At 37.4% G+C, this 16,600-nt stretch overlaps 1 protein-coding gene across 2 annotated transcripts in view; it reads right to left on the reverse strand.

Moving 5' to 3' along the window:
* Positions 1-10,096, reverse strand: part of USP38 (ubiquitin specific peptidase 38) — a 20,756-nt gene extending 10,660 nt beyond the window's left edge. The window contains exons 1-7 of one of the 2 annotated variants that reach the window (XM_009328756.1): positions 10,025-10,096; positions 9,668-9,741; positions 6,627-6,785; positions 5,389-5,582; positions 4,740-4,833; positions 3,784-3,890; positions 1,325-2,675 (exon numbers count right to left, since the gene is read on the reverse strand). In XM_009328756.1, coding sequence (XP_009327031.1) covers positions 1,325-2,675; positions 3,784-3,890; positions 4,740-4,833; positions 5,389-5,582; positions 6,627-6,785; positions 9,668-9,709 — 1,947 coding nt within the window. In that variant the 5' untranslated portion in view covers positions 9,710-9,741; positions 10,025-10,096. Of the gene's footprint in view, positions 1-1,324; positions 2,676-3,783; positions 3,891-4,739; positions 4,834-5,388; positions 5,583-6,626; positions 6,786-9,444; positions 9,465-9,667; positions 9,742-10,024 lie in introns of those variants that run through there. The other variant, XM_009328757.1, reaches the window with a different exon arrangement.
* Positions 10,097-16,600: the final 6,504 nt, after the last annotated feature.

The following is a 16,600-nucleotide window of genomic DNA, read 5'->3' on the forward strand; positions in this document are numbered from 1 at the left end:
TTGCAGCCTATCAGTACTTAAAGGGGGCTTATAAAAAAGATGGGGGCAAACTTTTTAGCAGGGCCTGTTGCGACAGGACAAGGGGGAATGGCTTTAAACTAAAAGAGGGTAGATTTAGACTAGATATATAAGGAAGACATTTTTTTACAGTGAGGATGGTGAAACACTGGAACAGGTTGTCCAAAGAGGTAGTAGATGCCCCATCCTTGGAAACATTCAAGCTCAGGTTGGATGGGGCTCTGAGCAACCTGATCTAGTTGAGGATGTCCCTGCTTATTGCCCAGGGGTTGGACTAGATGACCTTTAAGTGTCCCTTCCAACCCAAACTATTCTATGATTCTACAATCCGAGACTGCTGCTAAAGAAGCCGTGTTTTGTGCTACCCTATACAGTCAACAGGAAAGGTGGCATATAAACAGAGATGGTTAGGACACAAATGCTTTAACCACACAGGCTCAAAATAGCAGCAGAGTTGCAATTTAAACTCTCGGTTCTCTTGTTTATGTTTGTAAAATACCTGGAGCTATTATAACAGATTTTCCACAGTGACATTTAGCTGTTCTTTTCTAATTTGAATTTACCTAGTTTTTCTAATTTGAGTAGGCCTAGAACTCTTACAGGAACAGCTTAATCCAATCAAAGAGCAAACAGTAAGACACACTTTTACTGCTACACCATCCAAACATCGCAGCAATGCTTAAAGCAAACCATATCGAAATGTGGAGGACAGTGCGTTTTTTGTAACAGCAAAGACGCGACTACAGCTAGGTGAAGTTCTCGGAGCACAGAGAATGTGTGGCTGGCAGTGCTGGTCCCACAGAGGGAGGCAGAATAGGCAGCAAAGGGAAAGTGGAATCTAGTCACTAGCATCTGGTCTTCATTTTAGTGGTTCTAGCATTTGGGTAAGCACAGTTGTATAAATAAAATTTCACTCCAAATGAAAATGCACTAGTAAGAACACTGCTAAGAAGTTTTTAAGTATACTTTAACTACTCTCGTAATTTATTCAAGGCAATGAAAATTAGAACTGTTTGAAAAGCCTCTCCTGCATAGAATTACAAGTAGTTAAACAACCTATGCGAGCATCTCAACTGGAAATCTAAACTGAAATGAGTTTAAGCCATTTTCCTTGATGCTTCCCATCTAATGGTGACAACCTTACTATGAAACCTGTCTACCAACATCAAGGTGGAAGTGAGATTGGTGATTTGTAAGGTTAATACACCAGAATATTTAAAAGCTAACTTTTTCTTTCTTTTAGACTGTCTCTCGTGAGTTTTAAGGAGACCAAAAAACCTCTCTGCATATACAATTCCCATCCTACCTGCAAGTACAGTTTGTTATCTTTCGTAATTGCATCCATGAGGTCTTTTTGTAGGGGAGGGTCTCCATTTACCCAGAGTCCATTTGCCGAACTGGTGTTGAAGCCACAGGTGCTATTTTGTTTTTTGTAAAACAGAACATAAGCAGTGTCCTTTGGAAATCTACTGGTAATTTTCTGGACTGACTGAAATGAGGTAAATGTCACTCTGCTGTCATTGAACAGAAACCATTCTCTTGGCATCTCAGTGTCCAGCTCATTTTCTACAACAGTACAAGGACTCTCCTCTGTCAACAACTTATCCTGAGGAGAAACTAAAGAAAGAGCTGTAGACTGGTGGCAGAGTCCTGAAGGCCCTGACCCAGTAACATTTCTAGCATATGAATAATAATGTCCACTTTCAGAGGATACACCAGAATGCACCACCACAGAGCTTAACACGTATGGCACCAACTGTGGGCAGGTCACTTCATCAGCACCCGAGGGCTTCAGTTTTTTAGCAAGATTTTCTCCAATATCAGAAATCTCAACACCAACAGACCAACCTCCTGAAACTACAGCTAGAGAGGACGTTGCTCTTTTGACTGGCAGTTCCAAAACAAGTGGCAGAGACACATTGTCCAAGATTTTGCGCCTTATGTGACACTTTGGATCATACGAAAATCTCAAAAGAGTGAGAATGAGGTATTCAGGTTCCTCAATAATTTGCATAGTTTTCTCAGCATTCTGTAGAGAGGCACACTTCTCACAATAATACTTATTGTCTCCACTGAGGATCTCAGGTGCCAGAAAATAATTCAATAAGTCTGTAACTGACAGGGTGTTTTTACCTACTAGCCTCTGAGACATATCCCTATTATCTTGAACTTTGTTGAGTTCAGAATTTGTGGTATTCTCAGAGTTTGGCTCAGTAGAAAAATCTTTTATGGTTCCTTCATTCATTATTGTGTCACATCCACCATTTACTTCCAAATTATTGAGCAGTGTTTCTCCAGCAGGACTAGTTGCTAAAGTATTAGTTTGCACCACGTAGTCATCTTTCACTTCAGAACGTTCCACACATTTTGGGCCAACGTTCTCCAAGGAAGTTGGAGGACAGAAAGCCAGAGAGAGATCTGTGAAAGCTTCTTCCTTTTGAGACATACTTTTGCAGTTCAAACAGCATATAGTAGTCTTCAATTTTCCTCCAAACATCTTCTCTATCAGAGTTCTTTCTTCACTTCCCATACAAGGTGCTTCAGCAAATACTTGTGCTTTATGGACAGCTTCTTGTTTCTGGGACTCTTCATTCATTATACTTTCAGAAGTCTTTGTTGAAGACAATGCTTTCAAGGTTCTCTCTTCTTCATGCAGCCTGAAGACAAAGAAAAATAAATCCAACTAGCTGTGCTATTTTCCAAACAAATATTGCTGCACCATTTCAGGCTTTTTTCCAGTTATGCTAAAAAATATAGATGGTTAAGTGGCTAGAAGTGTCTTACATTAAAAAAGGTATCTGCTATTTTTTTTTGCACAAGCAAGCTGAATCAGAGGTCAGTACTATCCAAAACAGAGTATGAGAAGCATAAATGCATTTAATGTGGGTTTCATTGTATATAACAGAACACAATGGATATACTGAGAGAACTGGCAAGTATTAAAAAACCTAACAAACAACGTTTTTATTATTTACCATTACATTATCTTAATAAATCAGTTCTCCTGTTGACTGGTTCTGTATGTCAGATTTTGTAAGAGAACAAGTAGCTATTTATCTAGTGCTAGACTATTTCCAAAGAAAAGAAAAGGTCAGGATTTTGTAGCCAAGAAAGTTAAGAAACTACAGCAAGAAAAACCAAACCAAAAAAGAAACCCAAGGGGAAGAGGGGGCAGGGAAGAGAACACTATTTCACTATTGAGATAAACTTCTCCAGAAATGGAATGTGTCATAAAGCAATATTACTTAAGCCACATCTCAGCAAGCCAAAATTAAAGAGGGCTACTAATAAATTTAGGTATTTTTATTTTATCTGTGCCACAGTTAATTTGCTTGTTTATTAAACTGGTTATAAATGCATGTACATCTCTTCAAGACTTATCTGACCTGTATGAAATATAGCTGTGTCCACCAACATGAAATTCCAGATGCATGACTAAACTGCTTTCAGCAACCACATTAATTTTACAACAGGACCGTGACTCTAACATAACACCCAAGTTTAGATTTGTAAAAATGGAATATTACTACCACTGTTATCTGCTTTAAATGATGTGGATACAAGATGGTATCCAGACTTTACCACAGATTAAACCCATGGAAAGTGTTTCGTAGACCATACAGAAAACCAGAGACAGACAGGAATGAGGCCCAAAATTCCTGGTCCCCACTCATGCAGTGGAACTGTTGCATGACTGCTCCTAAGAGTTCAACATTACGTGCTAAGACTGTAGATTCATTCCCATTAATGGCACAATAACTGTACCTGTCTAGCAGGAATCTGAGATATTCTGAGCAATCCTGCTGGGATCGAGGGGTGAACCATGGTGGTCTGGAAGCCTCAAAGAAAATTCTAGGAGCATATGCCTCCCTCTGTTCACGTAAGAGAGGGACAGACAAGGTTACATAAGAACTATTTAAAAAATTGGTTATATTATTTTGATATTGACCACTGAACTTTGGACTACATTATTTTAGAGGAACTGTATGAAACACATGGCACACAAACATTTAAACCACTTAATCATAGGAAGAAAGCCATTAATTTTGTAGTAATCACCTCTAGTACAAAGATAGAAGTAGCGGATCCTGCAGGCAAATATTAAATGTGTAGTAAGTATAAACCAGATGTTATGCATAATAGCAGTGACTGTTCTTGCTGGCAAGCTTAAAAAAAAGCTTTCTTTCTTCAGAACACCACCAGTATTTCATAAGTACCAATTTATTTTTAAGGTGATCCAGCTTCATCCCCTTCACAATAAGTTTATTGTTATTAATCAAAGAACAAAAGTGTCTTATGTCTTTCTAGCACTAGAAAAATATTCTAAACATTTAATAAAGTTCACTTTAGAATTTGAAGTACAATAAAATTTAGTGTAAAAATCACTGCAGAAAGTCACAGTTTACCCTAGAAAGTTAAAGTCAGCTTGTATATCAAGTCAGGTCTTACTTGGATTTTTTCATTTTGGCTTCTCAAAGAAAACCTGTTACTACCCATTTATAAAAACAACACAATACCAAGATGTTCCACTTACGAAATATAGCTTTCTCTAAGTCCATCCACACCATCTGAACATTTGGAGACAGACTCATTCCCCTACAAATCTATCATATTTATACTTTTAATACACCCAAGAGCACTCCCATGGCATCGTGTTTGTTCCTAAATTTTGGTATATAGATCTAAGCTTAAAAAACAGCAGATGAAATAAACTGACATACCTGGGTATGAGCCAAAAATGCAAAAAGATGCTGTAATTTTCTCATTAGTGAATTACACCCATTTAGATTCAGAGATAAAACATGTCTTCTGAAACTAGAAAAAAAAAAAGGGGGGAGACATTAGTTTCCTTGCTAGATTTCTAACAACAATGCAGTTGTTATTCCAGCTCAGATAATTACTTCAATTTGAAAGAAAGCAAAACATGGAACACTTCCCTTCAATACCTGGATTCTGCTCTAGTGCAGATGCAAAACTACTGTACGGTAGGAACTAACACTGCAAAAAACCTATTTCTTTAAACGTTTAAATGTGTAAGAACAGGCTATAGACAGACAAATTTTGTTTTCAATAGATTCCAGATTATAATAAAAGCATCACTGTAAACTTTTACAATAGTGAAGGAAGCAAGGACAGTGAGGAAAAAGGGACTTGTCTTTTGACACTGGACAGAAGGATCAGGATTTTTAATGGCTAAAATTGCAGTTTCAGAGCTGGACTTTAACAAAGCAATCAGTAACTGAGTGCAAAGAAACCCACTCAGCTCTAGCAAGCTGAGAGATCCCAGGACATGTTAATATTCTGTGAAAGGCAAGAATGCAACAACTGCAAGTTAATTTGCAATGAAAAGAGCAGTTAAAAAGGACTTACTCTGTAGCCATAAAAAGTGCCTGAATAACACTGTTCATGTAGCAAGTATTTCCTAGATTAATTAGACCTGTCTTCCCAGTTTCAGATTTTCCAGAAAGTCTAGATAAACAAGATGGCAAAGAACTGGATTGAGAAGTCCAGGCACTCTGACTGAGAATCAACTTAATCTTCTCTTCAGTGGGTTTGGGCATATCCTACAAGAGAAACATTTAACACACTTAATAGGTTTTTGTATTTGTTTTTATAATAGGTCCTGCCATTCAGCAGTCTTCTATCTTCACTTGCTCCCGTATTCTCCTTCAGGATCTTGCTATCCCTGATAGCCTAGAAGATACAACCCCGTGGTAACCGTTGACCTGCATATTCACAGAATCCTTTTCTGCCACCAAAAACTACCTCTCAAATTTCAAGCTTTAATAGACCCCTAAAGCATCCTGTATTCTGCTAGAAATACATTCCCGCTCTGTCAAATCAAAATGTAAGAATGAAAGAATAAAGTCTAGAATACTTGGAATTAAATTGATAGGGGCTTTTTAAGCATCAAAACATTTAACTGCAATACTACTGCTATAAAATCAAGGCAGTAATACCCGGGTGGGTTTTGTTTTGTATTTTTTTTCAATTTTATTTTATTTGTTTTGGGGGTTGTTTTTGTGGTTTTTTTAAATTTACTTTTTTTTTTAAGTGCATTATGCACTTAAATATTTATCTAAAAGCACCAAATTTTGCTTTGAAACAGCATAGGCCAGCATCCTTTACCCACAGAGGCATGCAATACTGACTGCAGTATTAAGATGCAGTGCTTAATAACGGTGTTTTGGAGCTAGGCAAAGATTAACACCACGCCAAGTACTCCTCAGAACCTACTTCTCTTCAATACTATCAGTGCTCTGAACTTACAGTTGAAGAGTTACAGTTTCTAGCTTGGGCTGAAATGAAATGCCTAGAATAAACCTCACAAAAGGATATTAATAGTTACATGACGCTTAAGAAATTAGATTTTACTTTTAATAAAGGATCTCATTTCAGGCTTTTCTTAAAGCCTGCTATAATCATATCATGGACACTCAGGACAATTTTTCTAGCATATTCCAAACACAGTCAGAATTGACATTAGCTTATGTGGTTAGCCTTTTTCTCCTAGCGGAAGTTCTAAAGAATTTAGATATATGGGATTATATTTCATATTTGGGAAAACAACACAAAAACATTTCACCCTCTTAACACTCCTAATATACCTTAACAGCTTCCAGAATGGGTTCATAGAGCTCTGGAAATCCTGAATAATGATACATCATACAGTGTATCAACTCAGTCAACTGCATCAAAAAGGCTGTACTGGAAGGTAAGCCATCTCTTTTGAAGGAGTGAACCAAACCGACCACATGTGGGACAATCTGAATGGGAAAACAAGCAAACAAAAAAGGGTGTTAATTGCGTTTTTCCATTTTTTTTGTTCTACAAACAACTTTACACATGCCAAATGACAGGGGACCTTTTGTACTTGAATCAGAAGTGGTTGAGAAACAATGACTTGGAAAAACGTGCATTATTCTTTACTCATGACAATTTTCAAACAGCACAGTTAATTATTCAATGCTCTCTTTAGCTCACATATCAAGTTTTGGAACTTTAGGAACTTAGAAAAATGCATGTTAAGATTTTAAATGGTCAAGTGTCCAAAGTAGTCACCTTAAGGATATTAACAGCAAACATTTTGCTTTTGTGCCACCACTAACAGTGAAGTATCCTGTTGTAATTTCACGGATACAGTTTTAAAAACAAACCTCTCAATTTTCCTTAAACAGAATCTAATGCTTGAGATCTGAAGCCAATGAATACATTCATGCTATTTCAGTCTACAAGACAGAAACTGGCTCACAGCTCCACCTAGTGAGGGAGCTAGGCTCAATAAACCAAGACAGTAATTTACTATGAGCTAAAAAAAAGCTTCCCACAGATGCGGTAACCTATTTGAGAATTAGTTCAGATTCATTACTATTTTAAATTGGGTATAAATCAGAAATGTTCACTCCACCTCCTTCCCCTTCTTCAGCGCAGCTCTGTCTGTATTTTTAAATGCATAAGACTTTTTTTATATCAGTCTTAAAACATCAAGTAGAAAGTTATTTCAATGCAGTCCCAAAGACTAGGGACTTCTCACTGTGAACCAAAAATATTTTAGTCACCTCTGTCAGTTTCCAAGTCATCAAAACGGATTAACTGTGAAAGAAGTGGATGGAATCACTTCTCATCACAAATTAGTTTACAAACTGTTTGGTAGTAAAGACATGAAATACAGAACAGAAATTGTAAGAGTATCAATTTTAGGAAAGAATACCAATTACAAGAATTAATATACTTCAAAACACCAAAGTAAAAGGGGCCAGGTGCAGAATACTCATTTGCCACTTTCTCAAGTATCCGTTGTTCTCTAAGTATAAGGAATATTTTTACGTCTTGGAGAAACAAACCCTACTCTTTTGGTAAGCAAGATATCCACTGTTTAAAAAGAAAAACACCAAGATTAAGTGTTCAATGTACTACAGAGTCAACAGTGAAAGCTGCAATGAAAAATTTCCCTCTTTCACTTTATAAATGTGGGTACATAGCAATGAGAAAGTAACTATTGAGCTCCAAAGAATGAGATTTGTATAAAGTAGATCTGAGATATGATAGTTTTGCACAGACAAAGCACATAGGAAGAATAGAAAAAGTACAGGTTCTCAGCTCTCAAATTGAGAGCTAAATTCTTACTTACAGCATGCTGCATAATACTGAAAGTTACATTTTGAATACATACAGAAGTATAATTTCTGGCTTGAGGTTGAATTAAAATTTCATACGCCAGTAGATTTTAGAATTCCATAGTACACATCATGGTAAGTTCTACATCATAAGTGCAAGACAGTTTTTCTTCTATAAAACCCCCAAATCATTTATACTAGTGATGCTCAAGCATAGGGAAAGGGAAAGTTAACTCAAATGCATCGCAAAATAAATTAATTTATATTTATCAAATGTGCATTTAACCATTTTATGTTCAGACCATTTATTATAAAAAAGTAAACAAGTAGTTTAAGTGCAGGAAAATATTATAGGATACTAAATGGCAGAAGTAGCTCTAAAATTATAGTGAAGAAGGTTGTGTAAAATGGAGGGAAAATAGTCACGATGAAGTCCTGAAGACAGATGTTTATGCAGTACTGCATGCAGCCTACGGTAGAAGTTTTCCTTGTTAAAGCAAATGCCTATTTCTAGAATAAGTCTTCTCATATTTTACATTTTTCTTATGAATGTTTTGTCTCTCTCAGGAACAAAGAAGAAAAACAAGACAGTAAATATAGGAAATATTTATGTTTTGAGCATATTCAAGGCTACTTGGCTCTTTCATTTGTGACTCAAATTTCTATCCTAGGCCAAGATTAGAGCAGAGGAGGGAGAGAGGAACTTCAGAATTCTATCATTAGAAAACAGTGTAATAGGCATAAGGCAATTAATCTGACACTAATCAAAGTGTCTGTGATCCCTTCAGGCCTAAGAGCCTTGGGGACAGCTTAGAGAAACAGTGTGCCAGGCTGTTACTATGGTCTGAAAGACCCATATTTCACTTAAAGTTTAAGTTAACACCGAGTATGAGAACAGGGAAGGCACTATACGTTTTGCTGTACCAATACGAACAGTCGTCGCCATACCCTAGTATCTACCACTGTAACTGGTGAACTGCATTTTGAAGAGTGGCCATTAAAAATAGTATCCTTCAGTTTGCCTGTAAGTACATTGAAACATAGACAGCACAGCTTTCTTAAAGTGAAGTACTGCTTGGTCTCATGCACATATCCAGGGTGACTAGGTTATACATAGCAGATAATATATATGCTGCTATGTATATGCAGATAATTGGTTATCAGTTCTCCCCAAATAGTTGTGCTTGAAAGTTTACTTGTAGCCCAACTTTATCAGTAGACTTCACGCCACATAAAATGGATTTCCAGAAGTATATGGTCAAAGATAGAATGCGGTGCCCAGATACTACTGCCAGAAATACGTACATACCAGGCAGAACAATGGAACAATGCTCGTTTCCAGTTACAGATTAAGTGGTTGAACCTGGAAATTAGAAAGCCTAGTGGTCTGTGAACCACAGAAATCTGATTCTGGAACCTTGAAACACAGAGGAAATTCAAGCACATCAATTCTGTTACCCTTTAGACCCATGTTAGAAATCACACGTGAGTGACATTTCAAAGAATTGAAAACCATTTATTTAGTAACTTACCAAATGAAAAGCTTCTGGAGAATGCTGAAAACTAAGTAACATGTGGGAAAGGACAGCAAGGGCACCAGGCCTCACTAGAGGAAACCAAAGTCGATTAAAGACCTAAAAAAACCCACATTTATTTCAGTAAATCTAGAAAGTGAAATTTCAGTAAAAATGTAAACAGATCTCCAAATCCACAACCATTTGAAACAGGCAGAATCATTACATGCAACTGAAAGCTATAGATACATTTACATCATCTTTGCAGAATAATAATATAATATCTGTTGCAATACAAAAGATGCTACGCAATTGCATAGCTGTTACAAATTCCTCTCCCTCTCCTTCAATTTTGAATGTTCTTTTCCAACATACCAATTCAATCTTAAGCAGAGTGACATCAATGAGGATGGTAAATTTCTGGACTGCGGCCAGGCCTTTCAGCAGTGCAATCACCCATGTTTCCACATGCTGAGCCAGAGGCCAGGACAACCAGTCAATCATTCTGAAAGATTAATTAAAAATAAAACAAAACAAAAAACCAATATGCCACTAATTTTTATCTCAACAAAAAGATTCTCTATATTACCCAGATAGTTACACACTTGCAGAGAGACTCACAAGAAGTAATGCAAGAATGTTAGGCAAGTAGTAAAATAATTTTTATTATATCTCAAGTCATTTAACTCTGTAATTAATAATGATCTATTTAATACATTAAAAGTAAATACAATTCCCCCCCCAAAATACATAAGCATATAAAATTAAATACTGTGTATATTATCGTTGTTATTTAACAGTATGAACCTGGTTTTATAGACATTAAGCTAACATTTTTATTTTGTGGCAAAAACTTACTATTGAAGGCGAAAAAGTGCCTGTTCCTGGGAACCTCCCCTCCTATGCCTTTTTGCCCAAACCAGACCAAAACCGACTATTAAGTTCAAATTTGAGAAGGAAGCCTCTTCAACTTAGAACTACGTTCCTGGAAGCCAACTCAAATACTCCTAGTATTTGAGGTAAAATCTGGTAATTTTAAATACATTGCAGCAGGTGTTAAGGATCTTATAATTGCTCTCAGCAGCCTGGGGTCTACACATGCCCCAAAAGGAAGAATTTCACTACAGCTAAGAAAAAGGAAAAGTGAAGGGACTTTGTCTAGAAAATTAGTGAAATATCAGCAACGGAAAATAGGGGTATTCTATCCTTCTAAATTAATAGACATTTTACACTGGCGATACTTAAGGCAGACAGGCAGATTAGTTGAAGCAATTCTAAGACACAGAGGATATCGTAAGGCAGTACCAGCTAAAACATAAAATTTAGGCTTTTTGAGCCTAAAAATTCTGAGCCTAAATTCTGAGATTTTACTTTGCAATATTTTGGGGTTTCTTTAATTGTCCGCAAGATCCCCTTCTTCAAACCAGATGAGGCACCACTAATTAAGTGGAAGGAAAAATTTTTCACCATGAGGGTGGTCAGACCTTGAAACAAATTATACCGTAAGGCCAAGGCACCTCCACCCTTGCAGGAAGCTCTTGGCTCGATTGGACAAGGCCCTGAGCAACAATCTCTGACTTCGAAGCTGGCCCCGATTCGAGCAGGACTGGACCAGATGACTTCCAAAGGCTTCACTCAATCTACGCAATGCTATGATTCTATTCTATACTTCAATGAAAACAGGAACTTAGAAGTATATTTCTTTACTTCTTTTCTGAAAAAGCTCCTCATAAAAATTAATTATTTTAAGAGGCTAAATTCTAGCACAGAACTGAACAGGTTCCACGTAACCAGTCTAATAAACAGTCACTATCACTACAAATAGGCATAGTCAGTGATTATCAATCTGAAGCAAAACTATCAGCCCCTGTGTTCTTCCTGGAGATTAAAAGAACTCCAAACAGACCGAAATCAGGGTTTCAGTCCTCAGGTTCCAAACTAAAAAGAAAACCACAGTCTTTAGCAACACCAGACATGCATTCTGGGCGTGCTGTATCACCGTAAACAACCTAAAATATAATCTGGACCTGAAAAATGTACAGTACACACATTCTAGAATTTATGTATCTTAGAATTATGTACTATCTGCACATATAACATTCAGAAGTTTCTCTAAAATAAGGAATCATTAGGACTGCCTTTTTAACAATCAAGCACAGATCTTACTGGGTTTCTTCCACGTTACTACAAAAAAACTTGGGAAAAAAACACGGCAACATCATAATCATCATTCTGAGTTTACACAAAGCTCTCGTTTCCTCAAGATGTTAAATTCAAACATGTTTATTCTGAGCACCTTTTCCATATACTTTCTAAAACGGGGAATTAAAAAAGTAGGCCAAAACTACTTTTGCTTGCAAAGAATTAACCTTAACCTAAAAATAGGCCCCAAACCTCATAGTCCTATCATCTTCAAATCTCCCCCTCCCCGCCCACCACCAGTTTGTAGGCTTGATATTTTTCAGCAGTGGCACAAACACCTGCACAGTGAATTTAAGCCTCATGACAATATATTTGGTTTTCTTAATTAACTTTTTAGACAAGTAAAGAATATTCTGTAGAGCCCTACATTAGGACCACTGATCTAAAGTATCTGATCACCATCTTTATAGTATGTGCACTTTCAACCACACTGACTCACAAACTCCAAATGAAAAACAGTGCCTTTGGGGGGAGGGAGCTGGGGCTCCCTGTGTTCCATCCCATTGTGCCGGTTATGTGATGGGCCATCCTCTGCCGTCTCTAGTCAGTATAATTAACTACTAAACTACTCAACGTTGTTACTAATAGGACAACGACTATCATTTCAGTATGATTAACCTTGTAAAGAGAAGTCTCATTCTCTGTATAACTGATAAAGATAGAATTCCCATCCTTAAAAATCTGTTTCTGCTCTTAAAAGCAAAGTCAATGCTCTTAACAGCAGAAACAAAAGCCAGGAGAGGAAACAGAGTAAACTTGCAAACATGCTTGAGACTGTCCTAAAAAGCATCAAATCTGAGATCTGGTAGGTGAAGATTAGACATTTTGGTTACTAAATCCTCTCTACATTGCATTTACTTGGCTCCCGCTCTGTTGCAATAAATGATTGCATTTTTAATACAAAGGCAGATATTAATATGGGACATGATGATCATGAATAAAAGCACAGAGGATGTTTTTTGTGTTTGACCAGATTAAGAGAACCTTAAAAGCCTCAAGAGGACCTTCTGCCTCATATCACCCTGAAATGAGCAGGTCTGCTATCCATACATGTGCCTAACAAGGACAGTGTTTCTGGTATCTCTGGATAGAAAAAAATTTATCTGTGCAACCTCAGACAGTAACTTCTTTCACAAAAATATCTTCTTAGCCACATCAGACAAAGAATCTGGCAGCTCAGGTGCAAATCCCTCAGATTAGAAAAAAACAAAACAACAATAGAAGATCCTCAGACTACCAGGCACCCCCCAAAAAAATTCACCATCTTTTACAATATTTTACATTTTTACCAACAGGGCAAGGGGCCTGGTCATATCTGGAGTTTTTCTTCGCAAAACTTTCAGTTTCTCTTAACAAAGATACTTGGGTTAAAGTGCAAACAAGCATTATACGTGTCAGGATACTGAGTATATAGGCAGTCAACGTCCTCTGAGACCTCTGAAGTAGACCCTTGAAGTTGTCATACATCCCAGAAGAGATTCAACAATTTTCTGCTCTTCCTCACTGATGCTTCAGGTAAGGTTTCATGAGACAGCTGAGCCAATTAAGAACAGCTCAATGATGCCAAAAAAGCAAGCACCCTTTCTTATACAAACCTGTGCCTAATATAACCCCCCATTGAACAGATTTAATTTATTAGTCTTCTAATTACAGATTATTTACTAATCTGTGTTCAACTTTAGACAGACTCCAGGGTGTCATGAAAAGTTATCCTTAGGAAGTGAGCAACAAGGTCTCTAATCTGCAGTCACCAAAGCTCTGCTGACTCTCATCAGGAGACCTTGTGCCTGGAGTTCTGCATCTCCTGGGAATGATGCAAGCCTGATGACAACATTGTCATTTGGTGCTCCAGACATTCCAGCTGCATTATCCTCTTTACAATTACTCCTCTCGGCCAGAAGAGAGTAATTACCGCAAAGGGTTGCCAGAGGTAGAAAAAGAAACTAGATACTGTCATGTCAACACTGTATCTACAAACAAAAATAACAAGGAGTGCCTAAAAAGTTAGTTCCATGGAACAGAACTAGAGGCTCTTAAAATCAAGTATCACTTTAAAGAATGAACAAGGCAAGTAAGATTGCATTGCCCTTTCAAAGACAAGAGGAAAAAACCCACCACGGCTAGTATTAAGAAAGAACACTTATTTATATATAATAACAGCTCCTATTGTACTCAAGGCTCAGCACTGCATTACTTCCCTAAGCAGAGGCATACAGAGAAGCCATTCTAAAGCTACAACTATACGATCACATTGTGTTGAAGCAGGTAATACAACATAAATGTTAAAATTACACTAACATGAACATTAATCACCAGCACATTACTGGCAAGTTATTAGCATGCACATATCCTTCTGAATTTCCCAGCTTCGAATTTTAGACGGGGCACACAGCTTTGTTAAAATCTGTTCAGTCAAGCAGATTCTTTTGAACTCCCTAAACAGTATGTCATACCCCAAATTACAATATTAATGCTGCTTCTTCTCATTAATTATGTTTTCAAATGAAATATGGCTTCTCAATTTAATGTAAATGAGGAATATTTTCAGTATGAAAAAACCTCAGTATTTCACCAAGATATGCAAGTGCTACACTACATGAATGCGTAAGTATTACACTACACTCAAATGGATGTAGTTAAAAAATAATATAGCAGACATTAAATTCTTTTAGTTGAAAGAACTTTAAAAAAAGTTTTTTTTTTTTAAATTATACACATTTCTAACAGCCTCCTGTTTAACTGCTTTACTCATTTTTCTACCCTTCAGTGCTCAACAACAGCTTCTTCCACAGGCTTTAAAAAGAAATAATTCAAGGTCTTAATCTTTTTCCGACTGTCATCTTTCTGCATCACTATTATTCACATATCTGAAGATACTAACCAAGACTGCAGTCTGAAACACAGTCTGTTAACAGTGCTACTAATCTCAATGTTTACTCATGTTTAGATTAGTGACAAGAAGCATAATATGCAATTGTTTTCACATCATTCCTAGTCTTCTATTATTCAAAGAACATCCAAAAAACCTCTGGGGGCTTGAGTGAAGATGCAAATAGAGGCTGTCCCCTGTGATTCCTACTAAAAAGTCACGAAGATATCTAAGCAGAAAAAACCCTCAAAACTACACGGTAAAACTCTTTTCTAACCGTCTCCTCTCTTCAGAGGAAGAGATGATGGGTAAGACAATCATGTAAGCGCCACTCTGCTTCTTGGAAAAGCAGAGGTTGATCTTCTGAAAACAAGGCCTTGTTTCTCAGCTTGACTGTAAACCCCATGAAGTTTCCTATTTATGCCATCTCCCATAAGGTGGGAGACCTAAACATAAAATGTCACCTAAAAGGAACACAGCTGGCTTCCTCTTCATTTCTATTTAACCCTCTTCATCCACCCTAGCAAAGCATGAGAAAGAAGCCACATTAGCAATGAAGGCAGGAACCGTACACTGAAACCATGCCAGTAACATCCATAGCATCATAAATATTATTACCCTAACATGCTAAACAGGGTAACTTAGAAAATAATTTTAAAAGTTTTTTTTTAATAGTGGGGTTTTTTTAAATGGATCCTAAGTGACAACTTCAAAAAAGGCAAGAATAAGAAAAACAGACTCTTCCCCCCTTTACAATGAAATACAGTACCTGCACAGAGCTTGAGTCATACTTGCATCTTTCACATTTGGATCTGTAGTAAGGCTCCTGATGAGTACCGTAATCATCTGTAATGGTATGTGCTGCACGAGACTTGCCAGTGCAACAGAAGGTTCGAATGAAGTATCTGTAATAGTTTAACATGACATAATGTAAGAAACTAAAAAGAAAACCCCACAGAAAAAAATAGGTTTTACTTTCTATCCTACAACTTCACTATAGTTGTAAAGTTTTGAGACAATGAGTCCATCCCACATCTGACATTCCATCATCACAAACCAAACCAAAATTAAAAAGTTTTAAAGGATTAAGGACAATGAATAGCGCTGAATTACAAACTCGTTTTGTTCATCTAATATCCACGCAAGAAAGTGACAATCTGCCAACTTCCTCCACCCTCAATGGAACCAAGAAGTGTTTGGGTTTTTTTCTTAAAAAGTACCACCATACAATCGTTTATCATACTTGATGTTAAGCCTAGGGATCCAATGCAGCTGACATTTCCCACGTCCTATCCCAACAACTGTCTGTTAACCATACCAGTTATGGCAAAATATAAAGTTACAACGTTAAGTTTCCCAGGTGCCTCAACAGCAGAGGCACTTTCCAATGTGAGCTAATACAGTACTTCATAGATTTTTGACGTCAGAAAGGACCTATTTACAATCGCATCTACACTACTCAGGCAGTGAATCCTTCCTACGATACCCAAGTTTTTATATATTCCTTACATACACCCCAGTTTTGCAGACTAAGCGGTTCCAAGACGTAAGGTATCCCCTCTGGAGGGAGCAAGAAGGAAGAGTATAGCTTTTGATACCGCAAGTCATAGTTTTTCCTAACGGGACACCCAAAACTCTGTTCCAGTATATTATTTGAAGCATTGCAACAGGAGTTTTTCCGAAAGCCATGCTGCTGCGCAGCTAAATAAATCACCATTTCCCCTCTAGCTTTTCTTTGGGGGGGAGGGGGGGGGCGGGGAAGACGTTGCTTTCTCGACGGCCAAAAAGTTGCATTTCGGTATCGGGGCGAAGAAGCGACGGTTCCGAGGCAACGCCTGCAAAGCCACCGACGCCGGCGGTAGGGCTTTCCCTTTCCGTCG

Source organism: Pygoscelis adeliae, unplaced genomic scaffold (assembly GCF_000699105.1).
Source record: "Pygoscelis adeliae isolate BGI_AS28 unplaced genomic scaffold, ASM69910v1 Scaffold66, whole genome shotgun sequence".
NCBI lineage: Eukaryota > Metazoa > Chordata > Aves > Sphenisciformes > Spheniscidae > Pygoscelis > Pygoscelis adeliae.